Source organism: Neodiprion lecontei, chromosome 6 (genome assembly GCF_021901455.1).
Source record: "Neodiprion lecontei isolate iyNeoLeco1 chromosome 6, iyNeoLeco1.1, whole genome shotgun sequence".
NCBI lineage: Eukaryota > Metazoa > Arthropoda > Insecta > Hymenoptera > Diprionidae > Neodiprion > Neodiprion lecontei.
The window spans coordinates 21,221,512-21,238,862 of record NC_060265.1 but is presented as its reverse complement, the minus strand read 5'-3'; the positions used below and the strand labels follow the sequence as shown (position 1 = coordinate 21,238,862).

General features: G+C 35.8%; 3 protein-coding genes across 5 annotated transcripts; 1 reads left to right on the top strand and 2 right to left on the bottom strand.

The window, feature by feature from the left end:
- Positions 1-954: 954 nt before the first annotated feature.
- LOC107226893 (synaptotagmin-4) lies at positions 955-5,623 on the top strand. Its single transcript, XM_015667868.2, has 5 exons — positions 955-1,102; positions 1,820-2,514; positions 2,889-3,047; positions 3,153-3,470; positions 3,645-5,623. Exons 1-5 carry the CDS (start codon positions 1,051-1,053, stop codon positions 3,762-3,764), a joined length of 1,344 nt encoding a protein of 447 aa, XP_015523354.1. The 5' UTR covers positions 955-1,050; the 3' UTR covers positions 3,765-5,623.
- Positions 5,624-6,869: 1,246 nt separating this feature from the next.
- Positions 6,870-10,508, bottom strand: LOC107226902 (dolichol kinase). Of its 2 annotated transcripts, none has more exons than XM_015667880.2 (7): positions 10,370-10,508; positions 8,951-9,204; positions 8,303-8,523; positions 8,019-8,207; positions 7,714-7,923; positions 7,303-7,630; positions 6,870-7,138 (listed from the first exon to the last, which is right to left on the bottom strand). In XM_015667880.2, exons 1-7 carry the CDS (start codon positions 10,447-10,449, stop codon positions 7,005-7,007), a joined length of 1,416 nt encoding a protein of 471 aa, XP_015523366.1. In that variant the 5' UTR covers positions 10,450-10,508; the 3' UTR covers positions 6,870-7,004. The 2 variants fall into 2 exon arrangements, with proteins under 2 accessions (XP_015523366.1, XP_046599260.1); XM_046743304.1 differs by lacking the exon at positions 10,370-10,508 and adding an exon at positions 9,661-10,325.
- On the bottom strand, positions 10,370-17,060 carry LOC107226898 (chromobox protein homolog 5). 2 transcript variants are annotated; one of them, XM_046743306.1, is made up of 4 exons: positions 16,461-17,060; positions 15,542-15,797; positions 15,021-15,393; positions 10,370-14,435 (listed from the first exon to the last, which is right to left on the bottom strand). In XM_046743306.1, exons 1-4 carry the CDS (start codon positions 16,791-16,793, stop codon positions 14,372-14,374), a joined length of 1,026 nt encoding a protein of 341 aa, XP_046599262.1. In that variant the 5' UTR covers positions 16,794-17,060; the 3' UTR covers positions 10,370-14,371. The 2 variants fall into 2 exon arrangements, with proteins under 2 accessions (XP_046599262.1, XP_015523363.1); XM_015667877.2 differs by having other exon boundaries at positions 10,370-13,512; positions 16,461-17,054.
- Positions 17,061-17,351: the final 291 nt, after the last annotated feature.

Here is a 17,351-nt window from a genome sequence, read left to right as displayed (position 1 = left end):
AGCCCTCTTAAGTTTCACTCCGTAATTAAATATTGAAGACAAACATAATGTTAATTCTCAATATAATTATTTCCACCTTCTAATGATCTGCCTGTGTTAAACATAGTTTTGCGCATTGCAGTTTATCTTGCAATTATAACCTATCGCAGACGGGGAAACTATAAACTGAAGCATGTATTGCAACCTGGTTTCCACGATGAACTAAAATGGATTTAGAATAGACTCGAGTATGAATGCTTGCGTACACTGCTCTTCAAACTGCTAGGTATCGTTATGACCAACTAAGTGAAAATCGTATTGCTTCGCGACGTTTTCATTGAGAGCGATTCATTTGCCACCTTTCGGGAACGAAGGTTTGAAAGAAGCTGTCGCTTGGCTGATTTTTGGGTATAGACTAATCATTATGAGTCTTTCAGCTCTTTTATTTTTGAAAGGTGGCAAATAAAACATATTACATCGCAAGTAATCGACTTTGCATGAGATCAACGCATACTGATTTATAATTACCGCTAGTCAAAAGGAAAGTACCGAAATGAGACAATGATTTAAGCTCTTGCTTAGTCATTCACGATAATAACTTATGGGTAACTTGATACTGCTTAGGATATATTATAACCCACAATTTTGCGAAATCCTGCATCAATTAAAAACTCTACCATACACTGATGACGATTATACGTTTCGCCGCTTTTCTTATTCGCATCGATATTTCAAACCGAAGACACGTTGCAATGAAGTTTCATCGCTTTGTTCTTATTGTTACATGGTATCCTGATGCTCGGCGAGTAGTAACGGAGCGATGTGATAAGGAATAGTGAGCTATAGCTCCGTCCTGTAGCGAATCGCCATCCCCTGGAGATGGTCGGGTTCGGGATCCTTTCGGGTCGCTCGGCTTGGGTCGAAATCATTCTCGCGCACGCCCAGGTCTATTGATCGACGCACGATCGTGCCAGTCACAGAGTCGGGAGACCGCGACGTGGAAAATAGCAAGTGCACTGAGCATCAAAACGGGTTTTTGGATAAGCGTTTTTACCCTGAAGAACGACCAACATGGTCGGAGGAGTTCTCGAAGATGGTCCGCTGATACGGCCGGTTGATTCTGGTAAGCTTCCATTGACACAAGAAACCTGTAGAATCACAAAGTTACCTGACAGCGTTTTGCCTCTTCCTTTTACAAATTGGGAGTTGACCATAAATGCTATACTTGTATACCTGTACATAACTACATGTACAGCCCTACCGCATTGATCTTTCCAAGTATGGGCATTTTGTTATAAAATTCATAACGTTTGGTCAAAGCGATTACACCGCTGGGTTAACATCTCTGCTGTCAGGTTTTCTGGCAAAAGGCATAATGTGTTGGCGATTCCCTTGTTGCGTCTGTCAAATTTACGTCAACAATATGGTGCACACTACATCATCCTATAATGAGTCTCGTCCAGCTTTCACATTCAGACTAAATGCAACGAATGTTAAATATTGCATAGATCCAATAAAAAATGCACCACGAGGAATAGATTTTTGTTTTGAATAACTTTCGATTGCAGTATTAAATCTACGCGTTTCGTATAATATTGAAATAACGCAATTAACTTCACATATTCGGGATGCGAAACTACGATCTACTTACATACGTGTTAGCAGAGACGTGTTATCAATGCAGGGTTGTTTTGCAAACAAATAGAACTTGACCCGCGATCTGGCAATCGCGTGGCATTAGTCGTCACGCAAAGAAGTGAGTCATCCCGACGGCCTACTCAATCAACGCCTGTAATCAAATCTACAATTAAGCCCACGGTTTGCCCCCCTTGCGTTTCAGTTTCAACCGCCACCCTCGTAGCGCTATGCATTGGTGCAACTCTGCTTGTATGCGTGGCTGTCGCCACATGGTGGCTGTGCCGTCGACGCAGAGGTCACACCAAGCTGGGACCAGACAAATCTTTGGCCTTTCGACCGCCCCACCGGAAGCCTACGGCGGTAAAGAGCCCCGGGAGTACCAGCCACTATCTTAAAAAAAGTCCGAGCCCAACTGGTCCGGCTAAAAGCCCTCCAGGTTCCGGAAGTCATACACCAAGCCCCATCGGGACACAGCCTATGCAGCAGGCAAACAACCAGTCGACGCAGCCTCGTTCGCCCCAGGGTGCTGGCACCCCCGTGCAAACACCATCCGGAGAAATAACTCTAACTATTGAAAACGAGAGAGACAAAGCTGAGCTTGAGAATAACGAGAAGACCGATAACGTAAATGCGAATCGGGACAGCAACAAGGATGGTCTGGGTCAGCTGGAGTTCAAGTTACGATATCGGAGCGAGCAGAACGCGCTCGCTGTTACTGTGGTTAAATGCAAAGACCTTCCGGCTCGAGGGACAAATGCTACTCGCGATCCTTATGTCAAACTGCAACTTCTACCCGATAAACAACACCGGGTGAAAACCAGGGTTCTTCGTAACACCAAAGATCCCGTGTACGACGAAGACTTCACCTTCTACGGTATATCCCAGAACCAACTACAGGTTCGTAGTCCGCAAAAGGGAGTTGTAGACGTATCATCAAGTGATGAAACAATATTACAGATTTAATTTGGAAACGTTTCAAAGAGCCATGTAGTGCCCTTACGAAAAATTACTATTGTTGTTCTACGGAAGTACGGGATGTGAGCAGTTTTCAAAACCGGTGCTGCTCAATTAATGGATATTAGCAGTTGGTTTTCGAAAGGATCGACTGTATTTATTTTGGATTACGATCCAGCATTCAAATTTAAAAGCTATCGGACTCCTTTACTGATGAAATATAGACTCCGTCGAACAAATGAATAATGCATCATTTTGTTTAAATGCTTAGATAGACTGTATCAATTAGGCATTTACGAGAAATTTTCTCTTTGTAGAAAATGACACTTCACTTCGTGGTCCTCAGCTTCGACAGGTATTCACGCGACGACATGATCGGTGAAGTTGTCTGCGCATTGTCATCTGTCCCCGGTTTGGAACAGGTTGACAATCAGCAATTAGCATTGTGTCGTGAGATTTGTCCTCGGAGTTTGAAGGTATCCCCGACATTTGCTGCACGCAGTGCAGTGCAGTGCAGTCGCGTAATGATATTTCGAGACGATTGTGAGAATTTCAAAATGAAATCAAATATCGGTTTTCAGATACAATCGCAGGGAAGAGGTGAGCTTTTGGTCTCACTTTGCTGGCAACCCGGTGCCAGCCGCTTAACGGTAGTTGTTCTAAAAGCTCGCAACCTTCCAAAGATGGATGTGACTGGGTTGGCAGATCCCTACGTAAAGATGTATCTCCTCTATAATTCTCAACGCATTGCAAAGAAGAAGACACACGTCAAGAAGCGAACTCTTAGCCCTGTCTTTAATGAGTCCTTCGTATTTGATATACCCAGCGGTGGTGACGGCCTCGGAAGCGTCAGCTTAGAATTTCTGCTACTTGATTGGGATCGCGTGACCAAAAACGAGGTGAGATCTAGATTGGAAATTGTATAGGGAAGATGGGGGTGAAGTAAGGCAGGGCTCAAATTTGATTAATTACGGTCAGAAAATTAGATGAAAAATCCTGATCCACTTTGCCCCGGTCTCCCCTATCTTTCGCGAGTTTAGCTTCCCGTCACTTTAATCGGATATCTATTTAAGGTGATCGGCCGGCTCGAATTAGGGAGCGCGAAGAGTCAGGGGTCGGCTCTGAACCATTGGAACGAAGTGCGCAGTTCTCCGCGACGACAAATTGCTGATTGGCACAAACTGAGGGAGTAACCCGTCCTCGTAATCCCGATTTCGATCCCCACATTCCCTCTTTCCCCCTTTTCTATCTTTTCTGAATCCCTAATTGTCCTTCGCCGACAGCCCTACACCTTAGCGCATCCACTCTGTAAAGTTGTAAAATGTCTGTTTTTTTAACTACCCACTCAATGTAACTTATAATATGGGCTTGAAGTGAATGTTTTATGGAAGAGCAGTCAGTGATTATGATGTTAGTATTATAAGAGAATATGGAAGAGAGTAAGTCGTACTATTCGCAGTTATGATAATAATACCTTGGGGACCCATCGGATTAAGAGAACGAAATATTGAAATTCAATACTCAATACAAGCAATGGGTGTATGGCAATCTATTATAAAAATTGATAAAACTGAATTTTAACCCGACTGCAGCAGTGCTGCAATCGAATATGAAAGCTCTTTCAAAAAAAATTGTTATCCTATAGAATATATGGTTGACCGACCTAATATCCCGAATGTTTTATTGACCGATAATTAAGTCATCCGATATACGTTATACCTTATACGTTTGAAAGAATTGCTTTTTCACGTATTATTAACCTTTATCGTATAAGCCCGAACATTTTTTAACTTAGAATACGATAACGTGATTCTTATAATTCAATTCCCGCATACTCGTATTCTACAGGGTGTGTTTCACGTGTTATACAAACTGAGGCCCTGTTTAAAAATATATAGAGAGCATAATATTATCAAAATGCTTCCGTGTAGAAGATCTGCACGACACTTAGCATCAATCAAATTTAGTGAAATGTTCAATTCTGTGCTGCGCGTAGAAGAAATATAATGGGTTGATGTTTTAACTCGTGCTAAAATTTATAAGCATAATATACTTGCAGTGATGGAAAATATTGGAAAAATTTTGGAGCACTTTAAAAAATTGACGTATAATCAAGAATAAATACTAGAGAATTGATTGCAAACTTCGTCAAAAATAGAGGTAAAGAGAGAATTTTAATGTAGTACTTGGAATTCGAGGTACAGGATTGAGCAAATTTCCCGTAAATTCTTTTGATGTTAGTTATCATTGTATTGTGACCAAGCAAAATGAATGTAACGAAATTAAAATACAATTTAGGCATAACATTTAAGACGTCAGCCAGCAATGATCATTAAGTTTGACGATAAATGCTCATGCATTTTGAAACAAAAGTTTGTGGAACAAGAGCCACCACTGTTATAAAAACTTTGATGACATATGCGATTTGAATAATTTAAAAGAAAAAGCTCAAGCAATTCTATAATACTTACCTGGCGATAGGATATTTCGTAAAGCCTACATGAAGATTGACGTCGTTCGTCTGATATTTTAGCTAGAAGCTTTCTGTTTTATTGACATATAGTTGTATATATTTAATATCAAAACAATATAGAAACTATGTGCTGAATTGATAATTTATGATTTACAAATTTTGAGTAACTTTATTTTGATTTGGCAAGGTATTTTATTTTACATGCATATATATACATGTAATTCAAATAAATCACCGCACGCCCGCCCTGCGTGATATTTTACTAGTCGGCAAGAATTCACTACGTGCGAAATTGTATACCATTTACATCTCACGTTCATATAATATCCATAAAAAATGTACCTTCTATCTGTTCAACGCGTATACAGGATATAAGATGTTCCAACATTTGATTGATTCATTGAATTTTCAAAGAGTTAACGAGACAACTGTGTGAATTACTAAAAAAAAAAAGTAGTCTGCTAACGAAATTCGTAGAGAATAATCAAATCAGATAATCAGAATAATTACATTATTTGCACTATTGAAAATCAATACTCGAATAATATGCAAATGATTGGCTAAAATTAGCTACACAAACCAACGATAAACTTCAATCCAAGAAAGTCAGAATATTTGCTTTACTGAAGTATGGGTGAAATGATAGTGATGGTTAAGTAGACTTACATATAGTAATTGGTTTTGTTTTTACGAAATTTGTCATTGGCTGTTGTTTGATCAAAAATAAAAACAGTAAATGGTATTCACTCTATTATTCCAGTATTTCAAGCTTCCCAGATATCAAGTAGGGTAAAAACAAAACCAACCAGCTGAAATATAATTGTCTTGGTTTAATGCTTAAGATATACGAGAGAAGATTTGCATCGCATTTAAGGAGATGCTTTTCCTTGATGTATTTTGGCACTAAACTGGGCATATTTCGTGAACAAAAATGTCAAACGACGTACTGTGCGGACAGATTTTAAGGGTGTGCCATCAATAAACCATTGAAAAACACTCTATGATACATTATGTATTTGGCTAATCCCTTCCAGAATAAACTGACTCACGGTCCGACTTTTAAAGAAAAGTATGGTTTAATTTTCACTCTTCTAACATGCTCTTAGCACGAAAAACGAAAACCGGAAGAATTTTGCAAGTAATTAACAGTAAAACTATCGACATGAAAGATGACGTCAAGCAATCAAAAATCTTACCATGACATTTTGATTGATTATACGATTTTCGACAGGGCAACTTCTTGGATGAAATAAAATGATACATAGTGTCGCGTAGAAAAATATTTTATTTCTGTTATTCTGTAAAAAAACGGTATATTATTACATATCAAGTAATTGAAAAAAAATCGTAATTCTGGAAATGCAAATGGGTATTTAAGAAATATAAAACACATATCAATGCCTTAACGCAACATTCATCAAAGTTATGGATTAAAAGTATTCACGACAGTGATAACCAAACGTAACAACACTTAGAATAACATTGCATCCGTAATTAGATGCTGAATTTGTTACTTGTGCGTTGAAAAACCTGCCACAAATTTATAACTGCCATCCGTAAGGATAAAAATTATAAATTTTTGGAATTATGAATAGTGGGCCACTTCGAAATGACAAAAAAAAAGCTCACTGGCTAGATATGTATTATTTCATTCGACTGATCAGAAATAATCGTTACTAGGCCAGACACGTCGAGCTTTTCTGTATAAGTAAATAATTTGATAAAGTCATAAAGAAACTTTAATATTTACACACTTATGACTTTGTCATAATTTGCGATGTGCCAACAGCTTATTGGTTTAGATGTTGATTCAAGAATCAGGGAATTAATTACACGTAGTTCTGTATTTTTGACCATGATCATCCCTTTGCTAATTGTTGATTATACCTGGGCAATTGGAGTGTTCGAACAAGACACTAAATGATTGTCAAAATTAAGTTTGAATCATTCGTCACTGTTCTTAAACAACAAACACAAGATAGGTCAGAATTGGCAATACCAAATTATCCACTTGATCTGTCCATGCTTCAACAAACGAAACAGCAATCACAGCCAGTGTGGCACGTAACAATAGCCAGAAATCATCAAAAAAACCTGAAATTAAAATTATTGCGACTTATTTAATTATCCACCTGATGAATAAAAACACACATGTTTATGGATACTTTTAAGTATGTTGATCTGTATTCTCAGCACAAAGTAATAAATTTTTTTTAAAAGTGCACTAGGCATAGGTTCGTGTAAGTGGAATAACTTACCAAACGATGCAAGGCTATACAGGACAAAGAGTTGGCTAGAAATACAAGCAACTGTTCCTTCTACGGATTTCAATGAACCTGACCATTTGTGTTTGCCATACTTGCTGCCAACAACACTGGCTGCTGTATCGCCAATGCCGATAGTCAATACTCCGCTTAGCAAAGATAATAATGTTAGATTGCTGGCTGGTAACCATAGAGGAAATGAAAGTCCTGCTAGCAAGTATAACGGTGTCAAAGATATAAGTGTATCTTTTTCATCGCCAAATACAGAAAAGCCTTGCTGTAGAACTTCACATAGCGGTGGTACATTACAAAGTCTCATTAGCTGAAAGATGTGCTATGTATAAATTGACTATCTACACATGTGCTCATTCAAGCTAATGATTCATTCTGCACTTTTTTACACACCTCTAGCATTAGAAATAGGGCCATTACCAGACCACTGGCGACATAGAGTAGGGTTGGTTCGCTGATCAAGCCAGGAATGTATACCATCAGAGCTAACACGTGAAATGATTTTCTGGCTGAAGTTGTAGCTTTTGAATTGCATAAAATTTGATAGGATATCACTCCTATCCCCAGTGCCAAACAGAGTAGCCAGTACAACACCATGAATACCTGAAAAGTAATAGATAAACAACGAGTTGTAGTTTCTTGATCTCCGAAAATGTGTTGAAATCACTTCACTGAAGATAATAAACCTAATTTTTTACCCTGTCAATTTTTTCGAAGATAAAACCCAACAACCACAAAAGTGGACTTTGATCGAGCAACAAGTGTAAAAGTGGAACAGCTCCCAGCAGGAGAATACCAAAACTTATTGCATAAAATGGTCCCGGTGAGCGTAACAATGGGAATGCATTACATAAAATAGCAACTGTTGCTACAAACAGAACGGCTACCTATAATGTAGGAAATAGTTAGGGTTACACATTGCAAATGGTGTAATGCAACTGAAATATTATTCTTCATTCGTGGCAAGCAATTGAGTACACACTTGTAGTATGACAGTGGCGATATCTTGATTATGTATTGGAGGCAGATGATATCTTAGAGGTATATTGGCAGCTGTGGATAGTAGAAAGAGAGTAGCAGCTTGCATCACTGCTGATGCTTCACCAATTGTGAAACAACCAGGAAAATAAGACATCAGTTGCAAGATTCCCCATGTGCCAAATGTTCCAACACCTAAGCCCCATGTCACACTCACAAGCAATCCTGTTCTTAAGTAATCAAAACAACAAATTTTAATAATGACGTATTCGCTGCGAAAAGTTTTTTTAGTGGTAACAAACATATATTTGGATATGGTGAAATAAATATTTCGTTATTATTATGAGATTTCAGTCGAGCCAAATAATGGTCGATAAAATTTTTTTTAACAGTTAATAAATCATATTTGGCTCAAATAAAATTTTGTAATAATAATGAAACATTCATTTCGCCATATCCAAATATAAGTTTGTTAACAATAAATAAACTCTTTTCTCAGTATTTACTAATTGCATATTTAGAAGAGTCTTTCTGCCTTACGAGCAGTATATGTAAATTGCAAAGTGTTTAATTGGATTTTCAGTGTTTTGAAACTCACCAATTCGAAAGTTTGAGATAATTATTGATGGTGTGCATAAAAATGTACATATACCTTTTTCTCCAAAGAGTAGAAATAATACAGATGTGAACATTGCTGGCAGGAAATATAAAACTTGAAAGTCTTTAACAGCCGCTGTTTCTGTGGATAAACGAAGAATAAGGCAAAGGCAACTCATCACGAGACCTATTCCAGTTATTCCTGTAAGTAAACATATCTCTGAATAACTGCTATCTTCTCTCAGGATTGTGATTGCAGCACTGAGCCCAACCAATGGTGCAAGCCATAGTCCAAGTCCACTGTTTTTTCTGTAATTATGACATCTTGGTAAATACGTTTGGAAAATCTGAAACTAAAATAGAGTGCACTCTCTTTCGAGAATAAGACTGTTCCTTTCGTGTTAAAACAGAAGTTTATTGATACCGATTGAATCAGATTCGAGCATTTACAGATCAGGATACATCCGGATCTACAAAGTGGATTGAATTTGCTTTCATGCGTTTTCTCATTGTCTGTATCAAACCTTTTAACGAGCGATGCTGGATTTCATTCTAGCACTTTGATGTTTCATATATACTAATTTGAGAAAAAATTGTTTATCTTAAGTATAGTTGACATAAAGTCATGGCCTTGGGTTTAAGCCTTGTCACGTAGGGCCTCACTTCTTCATTATGTTGTTCATTATTGGGTGTCAACATGCAAACCTAAGATTTGATTTTGTTGTTTTATCTGATCAATACACCATTTATACAAATTTTACATACCATTTGAACTAAGTAATAATAATAAAAACAGCACTTCTTTTTATCACCATTTTGTACATAACAACGCATGTTTGTTTACTGAACACAATTAAGAGATTTCCATGAAAATTCCAAGAACGTAAAAACAATCTTCATAATATGAAGCACAAAATTTTTAACTTGTGTATTATGAAGATACTTATTAATACATCTTCAATGTAAACTATACTAGCTTTATTACTTATGCTTCTTAAAATATTATTATTATCGTACAATTTATTAGGGGCAAACCAATTTGGATATTTTTATCTGTACACCAACTGAGTAAAACGCAACTATTATTATGCTAAATCGAGATTCTTGCAAACATGAAAGACCGATTGTTGGATCTACCATTATTGTGGCTATTGTTTAGATGACACTGTAAATTTAGACAAGACTAAAAATACATGGGAGAGAATGCTGCTTCGGTATGTAGATAGATATTCTTCATTTGTTCCTTTGATACTAATTGCGTACTATTATTCCTGATACGTGATACATTCTGCTAAATCGAGATAGACTTTAATTATGAAACAATTTTCGTAATTCAGCGCATTATCAAGATACAATCACATCAAATTTTGTTTATAACAATGATGATGAGTAGATTTTGCGGCGAGTTAGGTTATGTTGTGTTATCACTGAATTATTAAAGTAAACAAAAAAAAAAAAAGTACAATCAACTTACCTCGGCTGTATATTGTTATCGGTCAAACTTTGAAACAACTTCACATTGAAATTGTTGTAACTTTTGAGGAAAGCTTCCATTTTATATTCGACGAGAGGAAATTACAAGATTCAGTTCAAACGGATGTAACACCACACCTCATAACTTGATTGATGAACGACCAGTATGTCAGGATTAGTTTTAAAGTATGCTCGGGTTTATCATAATTTTTCTCCCACTCCAATAATAATGTGAATATCACATGGTATACGTCTTCTAAACAGTAGCCCTATTCTACAAAATTCTGTGCGCAAGACGATTCGTGCGTTTGTTCGAAATTAATTAAACTGATATCCTCATAAAATACGACTGACTCCAGTCATGCTTGGCGAGAACTTCCTACACGCGGAAATTCCAGACACGGCGGATGTATTGAACTGCGCTTCACAACTACGTAGAGACAATTATAATTTGAATTTTTCAAAAAGAATACCGAACTTATGTACCGTTTATAATTTCAGTTGCGAAATTAATCAATGAAATTTACGTACGAAAATTAATGATACGACGAGACTTGATTTTGAAATTACTACGTAGTATCCCGGCAAAAATAAAGATGAATTGGTTCTCATTATAACGCGAGTACGCTGGCAACGAATTCTCTCGACGTCAGAATACAACTATGTTGACATCATTTGTGGGTACTATCAGATTTCATGAAACTCCTATGCCCCATATGAATGTAGTATACCTAAGCGTTCGTTAAAACTTTCCAGATTATAAGTAAAAAAGGAAACTAAATTTTGCTTATCAAGCTGACTTAGTTATACATGCCCAAAATTGCACAAATTCCCATCCAAAGTACAATATGAACATGGAATCACGAGAAGTATGGGATTCTCACCTTTTTGAATTCAAAGTAGATTACCTGTGTTTGTTCTTCTGAATGACAATATATTACATAAAATTTTAGTAACTTCCATTCATCAACCCATGGCCCAAGAGATGAATTAATGCTACAAGTTTCAATTTTATTTCGTTAATACACTTGTATAGCTTTCCTTATACAATCAATTTTTTGTCAAGCATCAAGTATAAGTCTAGCAGTACTAAAGCTTACTTAAAATCAAGTTCACATGACGACACTATTTTTCTGATATATCTAAATATCTAATAATTACCCAGCTCACACCTGATACTCGACAAGAAATGTCTACAGTATATTATCTAATGATATTCTACTGGTGTGTTGATGATGTACAAGTTATGCTAATCTGTACAAAATATTTGCTAGATGTCGTCGAGAATGGAGTCACTATGTGTAGTAAATCATTGGTCATATCACTAAAACATTGCAGAAAACTGTATATACACATATAAAGAAAGCGGTTAATTATCAATATTCCGTACACGTATCAAAGCTGGCTTCAAGAGAAACTAGTTAACTCAAATTACAATGCCAATCACACAACGACACTGCGTCAAAATCTTTCTTTGATTCTACTTGATACTGCACATGATATGAAAATGACAAAAATCTCTTAAAAAAATGTATGTATTTTACAAGTTTTTTTCTGCACACGCACTCCTTCAGTTGATTTTATTCAATAATTAACTGAATAGAAGATTTGTAAAAAAGCAATTTACCGTTCAATTCAACCACATAATGTATTTTATGCGGATAAGCCATTAAATGTATGCTGCCTCGTACCTGTCACTTATCTAATATTGCACCATAAAGAAATAAAATAATCATGGAAGTGGCAGACATATTTTTTATATAGTATAGTATTCGGAAATAACTATACACATTTGTTCAAAATACAAGTCGGTTTTTATTTTTATTAATTATATTGTACTGACTTGATTTAGAATTGAATATTTTTTCCAAAGTCTGAACCAATCTATCAGTACGTATAGACTACTAGCTACTTATTATTATCACTATTAGTAATATTCAATGTTCATGTGTTTTTTACATTCAGTTTTAGTTCGATTGGTTTTCTCTTACAAATCTAGTAGTGTATATATTATGTAAATACACAAAAATAGATACATACGTATGTATCGATAGCTTAAATTATTCGCATGAGTTAAAAAGTACTCTTCTCACAAGAAAAATGTTCAGTAATAACTTTGGTGTCCTGATATATTAATTATAGCAGTTACAATATTATTCAAATGAAAAGCTTTACATAGTGTGAAGTATAATTTTATACGACAAACATATAAGACTTATTAACACACGTCACATCATGTAATAGACATGGTAGTTTCGAATAAAAATATATGTGACTCGAGACAATATACAAGCCAGAGTTAATAAAAGTCTATTTAAATAGACCCCTTTAAGACTAAAATTTGACTCGGTTTTTGTATTTTCAAATTGAAAGTGATCAAGTTTCAAAATATTTTGAAGGTAGAATGTTAGTTGAACTCTCTCATATAGTAGAACCTCGATTATCGGAGTCATTGTGGACCCATGTTAAGTGTAAGTTTCGAAGAACCCATATAATGTGAACGCACATTTTTTAATTGCAACGTATGCATGTTAAGACAAATTCAGAATCGGACTCTAATAATTGAGACTTTACTGTAATTAGATATAATAACTAAATAGTATACGATGACATTAGATGGAGATAAAGTTCAATTCAAAGTGAGCATTTGTCCATAGATTAATGTTACCTCAATAATTGGAACTTGGGATTTCCGTTTAACTGATCTCGAACAAATGTTATATATGCATTTATATATATCAGGAAAAAAAAGTGCAATAGAGTCTATAATAACATCAAACACGTCGCTATATAATAGTAGGATCACAGAACATAATTAGCAGTATTTCACTGAGAAAATTCCAACTGTCTTATAGTTCCAAAATAAAACTGTAACTGAATTGTGAAAATAAAATAGAATACAAAGAAGAAAAATTCAGAGCTGCTCAAATACTTCTTCACTGATTCACTGTTCATTGTTGAACAAGATTTGCCTATAATAATTTCACTTTATTTGAACTCTCACCAGTTATGTTCTGTACCAGCTTATTCTTAAAACGTATCCTTAAAGATAAAAAATCCAACGAATAGTCCTCGTATGTAATGTGAAGCTACAATGATATATCTTGTTTTGCCATTTACTCATCGCACTGATGGTATGTTGCACTGTAAAGAAATGTTTGTCAATCGTTACCTGTAGGTCACCCAACAGATGGGGTTTACCAACCATTCACCACTTTCATTAACCAAGTATAACATTTTATTCGTACGCCCTTTTATTCTTTTATTAGCTTGCTTACTTTTCAAGTGAATATTTCTGTAAATGCTGAAAAGCAGTCGCAAATCTATATTCATTTTAATAATGTCACATAGGGTTGATAATAACAGTGTGCTTGTGGATGTTCAACTATCTACAATTCTCAAAAATGATTTCATAAAGAAGTAATTATTAATCAATCACCATAACAATGTAATTTCAATAAGTTAAGCAATTTTAATATGATTTATTAGTACAGAGAAAGTGTAGTCATAGGTCAATTTTTTAATAATAATCTTGATCTACATTGCTATTACAAACCAGAGAAATATGCGTAAGCCCTTGTGTCACATATTTCCACATAAAATGTAAAACACGATATGGACACAGAAGCTATTATGCAATATGGACTCCAATAAAAGGAAACAAATCATGTAAATCATGTTATACACAACAGTTTCGATACTTTTATAATACATACTTCTCATACCTTAAAATTAGAAAGAAAAAATCAAGTCCAAGTAATGTGTTAAGAGGGTAAAAATAAAAGCCATAAGTATTATGTGCATGAGCAATAAAACTGATCAGTTTTGTGTAAGTTATTGGGTGAGAAGCAATTTTTCTAACTCAGTTTTCCACTCATTTACCACAACACAGCATACATCAGCATACGAAAGTAATTTACATTTTACTCATTACATACAATAAGGAGCTTAGTGTGTCATTCCTTAAAACTTCCCTGTAATTAAGGACTCACTCAATATTTTGTTATTCTTCAAATAGTGAATTACAAGCTGAGAGGTTACTTCTTACAGACGCAGTCAGAGACTCGCTAAGAATGAGTAAAAAAAAAAAAAACAATTCAAAGCATTTTTCGAAAAGCAACACTTATTCTATACAAGTGTAAAATATAATGGTATTTTGGAAACACGAAGTTTAGAAGATCAAATACACAGAAAAGATGTTATAAAATTCCACTCAGGTAAAGAAAGGCAATCATTACATATCAACTTGACTGTGTTTGACACATTTTTGCTAATGAAAAAAATTGCATTGTCATGAATGTATTTGATGTCAATGTCACAAGCATCTTTCCTTACTTTTTTCTGCTTAGTTCTCCATCATTATTTTATTGAAGTGAAGATACTTGAACACAATCACACGTAAATATTACTTTCGGTAATTCATAGAAACCAGAAATGTAGTCAAGTTTTTTAGCGCTTGTATGTTGTATACACTTTAGATAATATTTCAGTTAAGAATGACTCAGCAATAAAATAAAAACAGTGAAGATGTTCGGTATGGGTATATTTGGTATGATATACTTGTCAAATGCAGTAAAGCAGCACAAACTGCATTATGATACAATCAATTACTGTAGAAGGTTCTCATTGATACTTTAAATGGTCCAACTCACCGTTGTTTGTTGGTATTGCGACGTGAGAGTCTTCGCCCAGGTTCAGTTGACATTAGGGTATATCGCTTTGTATGGGCTGGATTTGTTCGTAGTTCACGAAGTTCAGTCTTTTTTGCAACTTCCACTTTGTCCATAAACCTTGATATTAGTTCTGGACAATTGAGATTCTCTTCAGGTTCCCAGGTATCTTCAGCCGAACTGAATCCTTTCCATCGAATTAAAAATTCCCGCGTCTTATTTTTTTTGTGGAAGTATACCTCCAAAATTTTTTCAACTTCAAATTCTTTAGTATCCTCAGTAGTTTTTTCATCATCATCATTGCTAGCTTTGTTAGTATCTACTCTGTGATTTTGATTGTGTTCAGCTTCAGCATCTATGAGAAATACACTTTTTAAAAATCAATTTGTACGTGAATTGTGATTTGGCATTTTGAAACCATATTCTTATGCAATAGAATTTTTGCTTACCAACAACTTGGAAATATATAAAAAGTCTGAGTATTAAGAAAGAAAATTTCTCACGGATATTGGATTTCTTTTTGCCTCCAGACTTTGGCGTTTTAGGCTTAGCAGCATCTCTACTCTCTTTGGGTGTTCTTGAAGTTTTTTGGCTTTTCTCAACAATACCGCTATCTGCAATATCTGCAAGATATTCCTCAATAAGCTGTGGACAATTTAGATTCTTTTCTTGCTCCCATGACTCTTCATCATATCCTTTCCAGCGTACCAAGAATTGGCGGCGCCCCTTGATAGTACGTTGTCCAACTATTTTTAAAACCTAAAATTACGGAGAAAAATTAACATACTTAAATTCTCTACAGAGTGGAAATTAACCAGATGATACTTTTACTTTATGGTATACAGAAACTGATAACCTAAGTAAGCAGTAGAGCAGTTTCAATGCACAACCTTAATCACATTCCATGGCAAGTGGTGTCATTGCCAGTTTTTGCTGTTAGTTTTACCACCATTTTGTAAAATAATTTACAGTCTAATGAAAATTTGATGACACATTTGAAAGAAATTTTAACAGCAACAAGGAGTTTCGATAGTTTTACATTTCTTACTATACTAACATAGGAGGGAAAAAGTGTATACACCTCAAAATCTACAATCATCAAATAAATCTCATTGAAGAAGTTTTTATGGAAGTCTGGTTCAACGATGACCTGATTCTGTTGTTACTTCAACTACAGACGGGAATAATTTAATTACAATTTTTTATAAATAAGTGCAAGAATCCACTCTATTTTTCAACGGAGGTAATGAGTTTATCTCAATGAAGCTGCAGCAAGCAGCAGTAGAGCAGCAGAAAGTAGTAGAGCCGCAGAAAGTAGTAGCGTATAGTAACGAGCAGGTTGAAAAAGTATGTAACTATTTGCAAGGTATTGAAGTTAGAAGTTTTTTGGTATCTGACATACTGTGATTTTCAAAAAATTACCTCATACTCTTCGTCTGTTAACTTGTCTACGGAGGTGGACGCCTTGTCTTCGGATGTGGAAGGAACGGAAACCTTCTGTGAGTCTTTTTTGCGTTTTTTTACAGGAGACCCGTTCTCCTGTTCATCTGTCGGATTCTCCGTACCCTCAGTCTGCTTATTAGATTCAGTTTGAGACTTACGACCCTTTTTTGGGGTTTTCTTAATTTTTGAAGTGTCATGTTCTGAGGATTCGTCGTCGCCGACAGCTCTAACGCCGGCGCCATTTTCTTCGGAATCACCATCACTACACGTTCCAGATCTACCGCGTTTACTTTTCATACTCAATTTTCGCATAATAGTATTCTGTCAAGAAATATTTATTCAGTAAACTGCGAAGGGTTTATGTTGATAATCGACCTCGTCGCGGTGTATTTATGGCGGGAAAAACACACGTAGATCTCACGGTCGAATCGTAAACAACGCGAATTTCAATACCTGCAGTAAAACACCGAATTTTTGGACGTACGATGATGTGTGTCTGTGAACGCACATATGCACGCTGAAGTGTCGTATACGTGACCAATATACGGGTACCCGTGGCAAGAAGCGCGGGAGCGGCAACGAAAGACGGCACAACCCACGGTGTAAGAAGAATGAGAAGAAGGTGATCCGACTCACGCTAAATGCTGTGATTATTTTACTAAAGTTCACGAGTCGAGTCCAGGTGTCGCATGCGTTGAAAAGCCACCACTTACGAAAATTTAACGCATTTTTCGGAATAATTTGTATTCACGTAAAACTCGTTGGTGACATACAATCAGTCAAGACCACTTTCTAAATAACTTATGGTTTTCGGAGCGCCCAACAACGATACTGGTATTTTCGAATACCGAAACCCGTACTGCCAGTCGG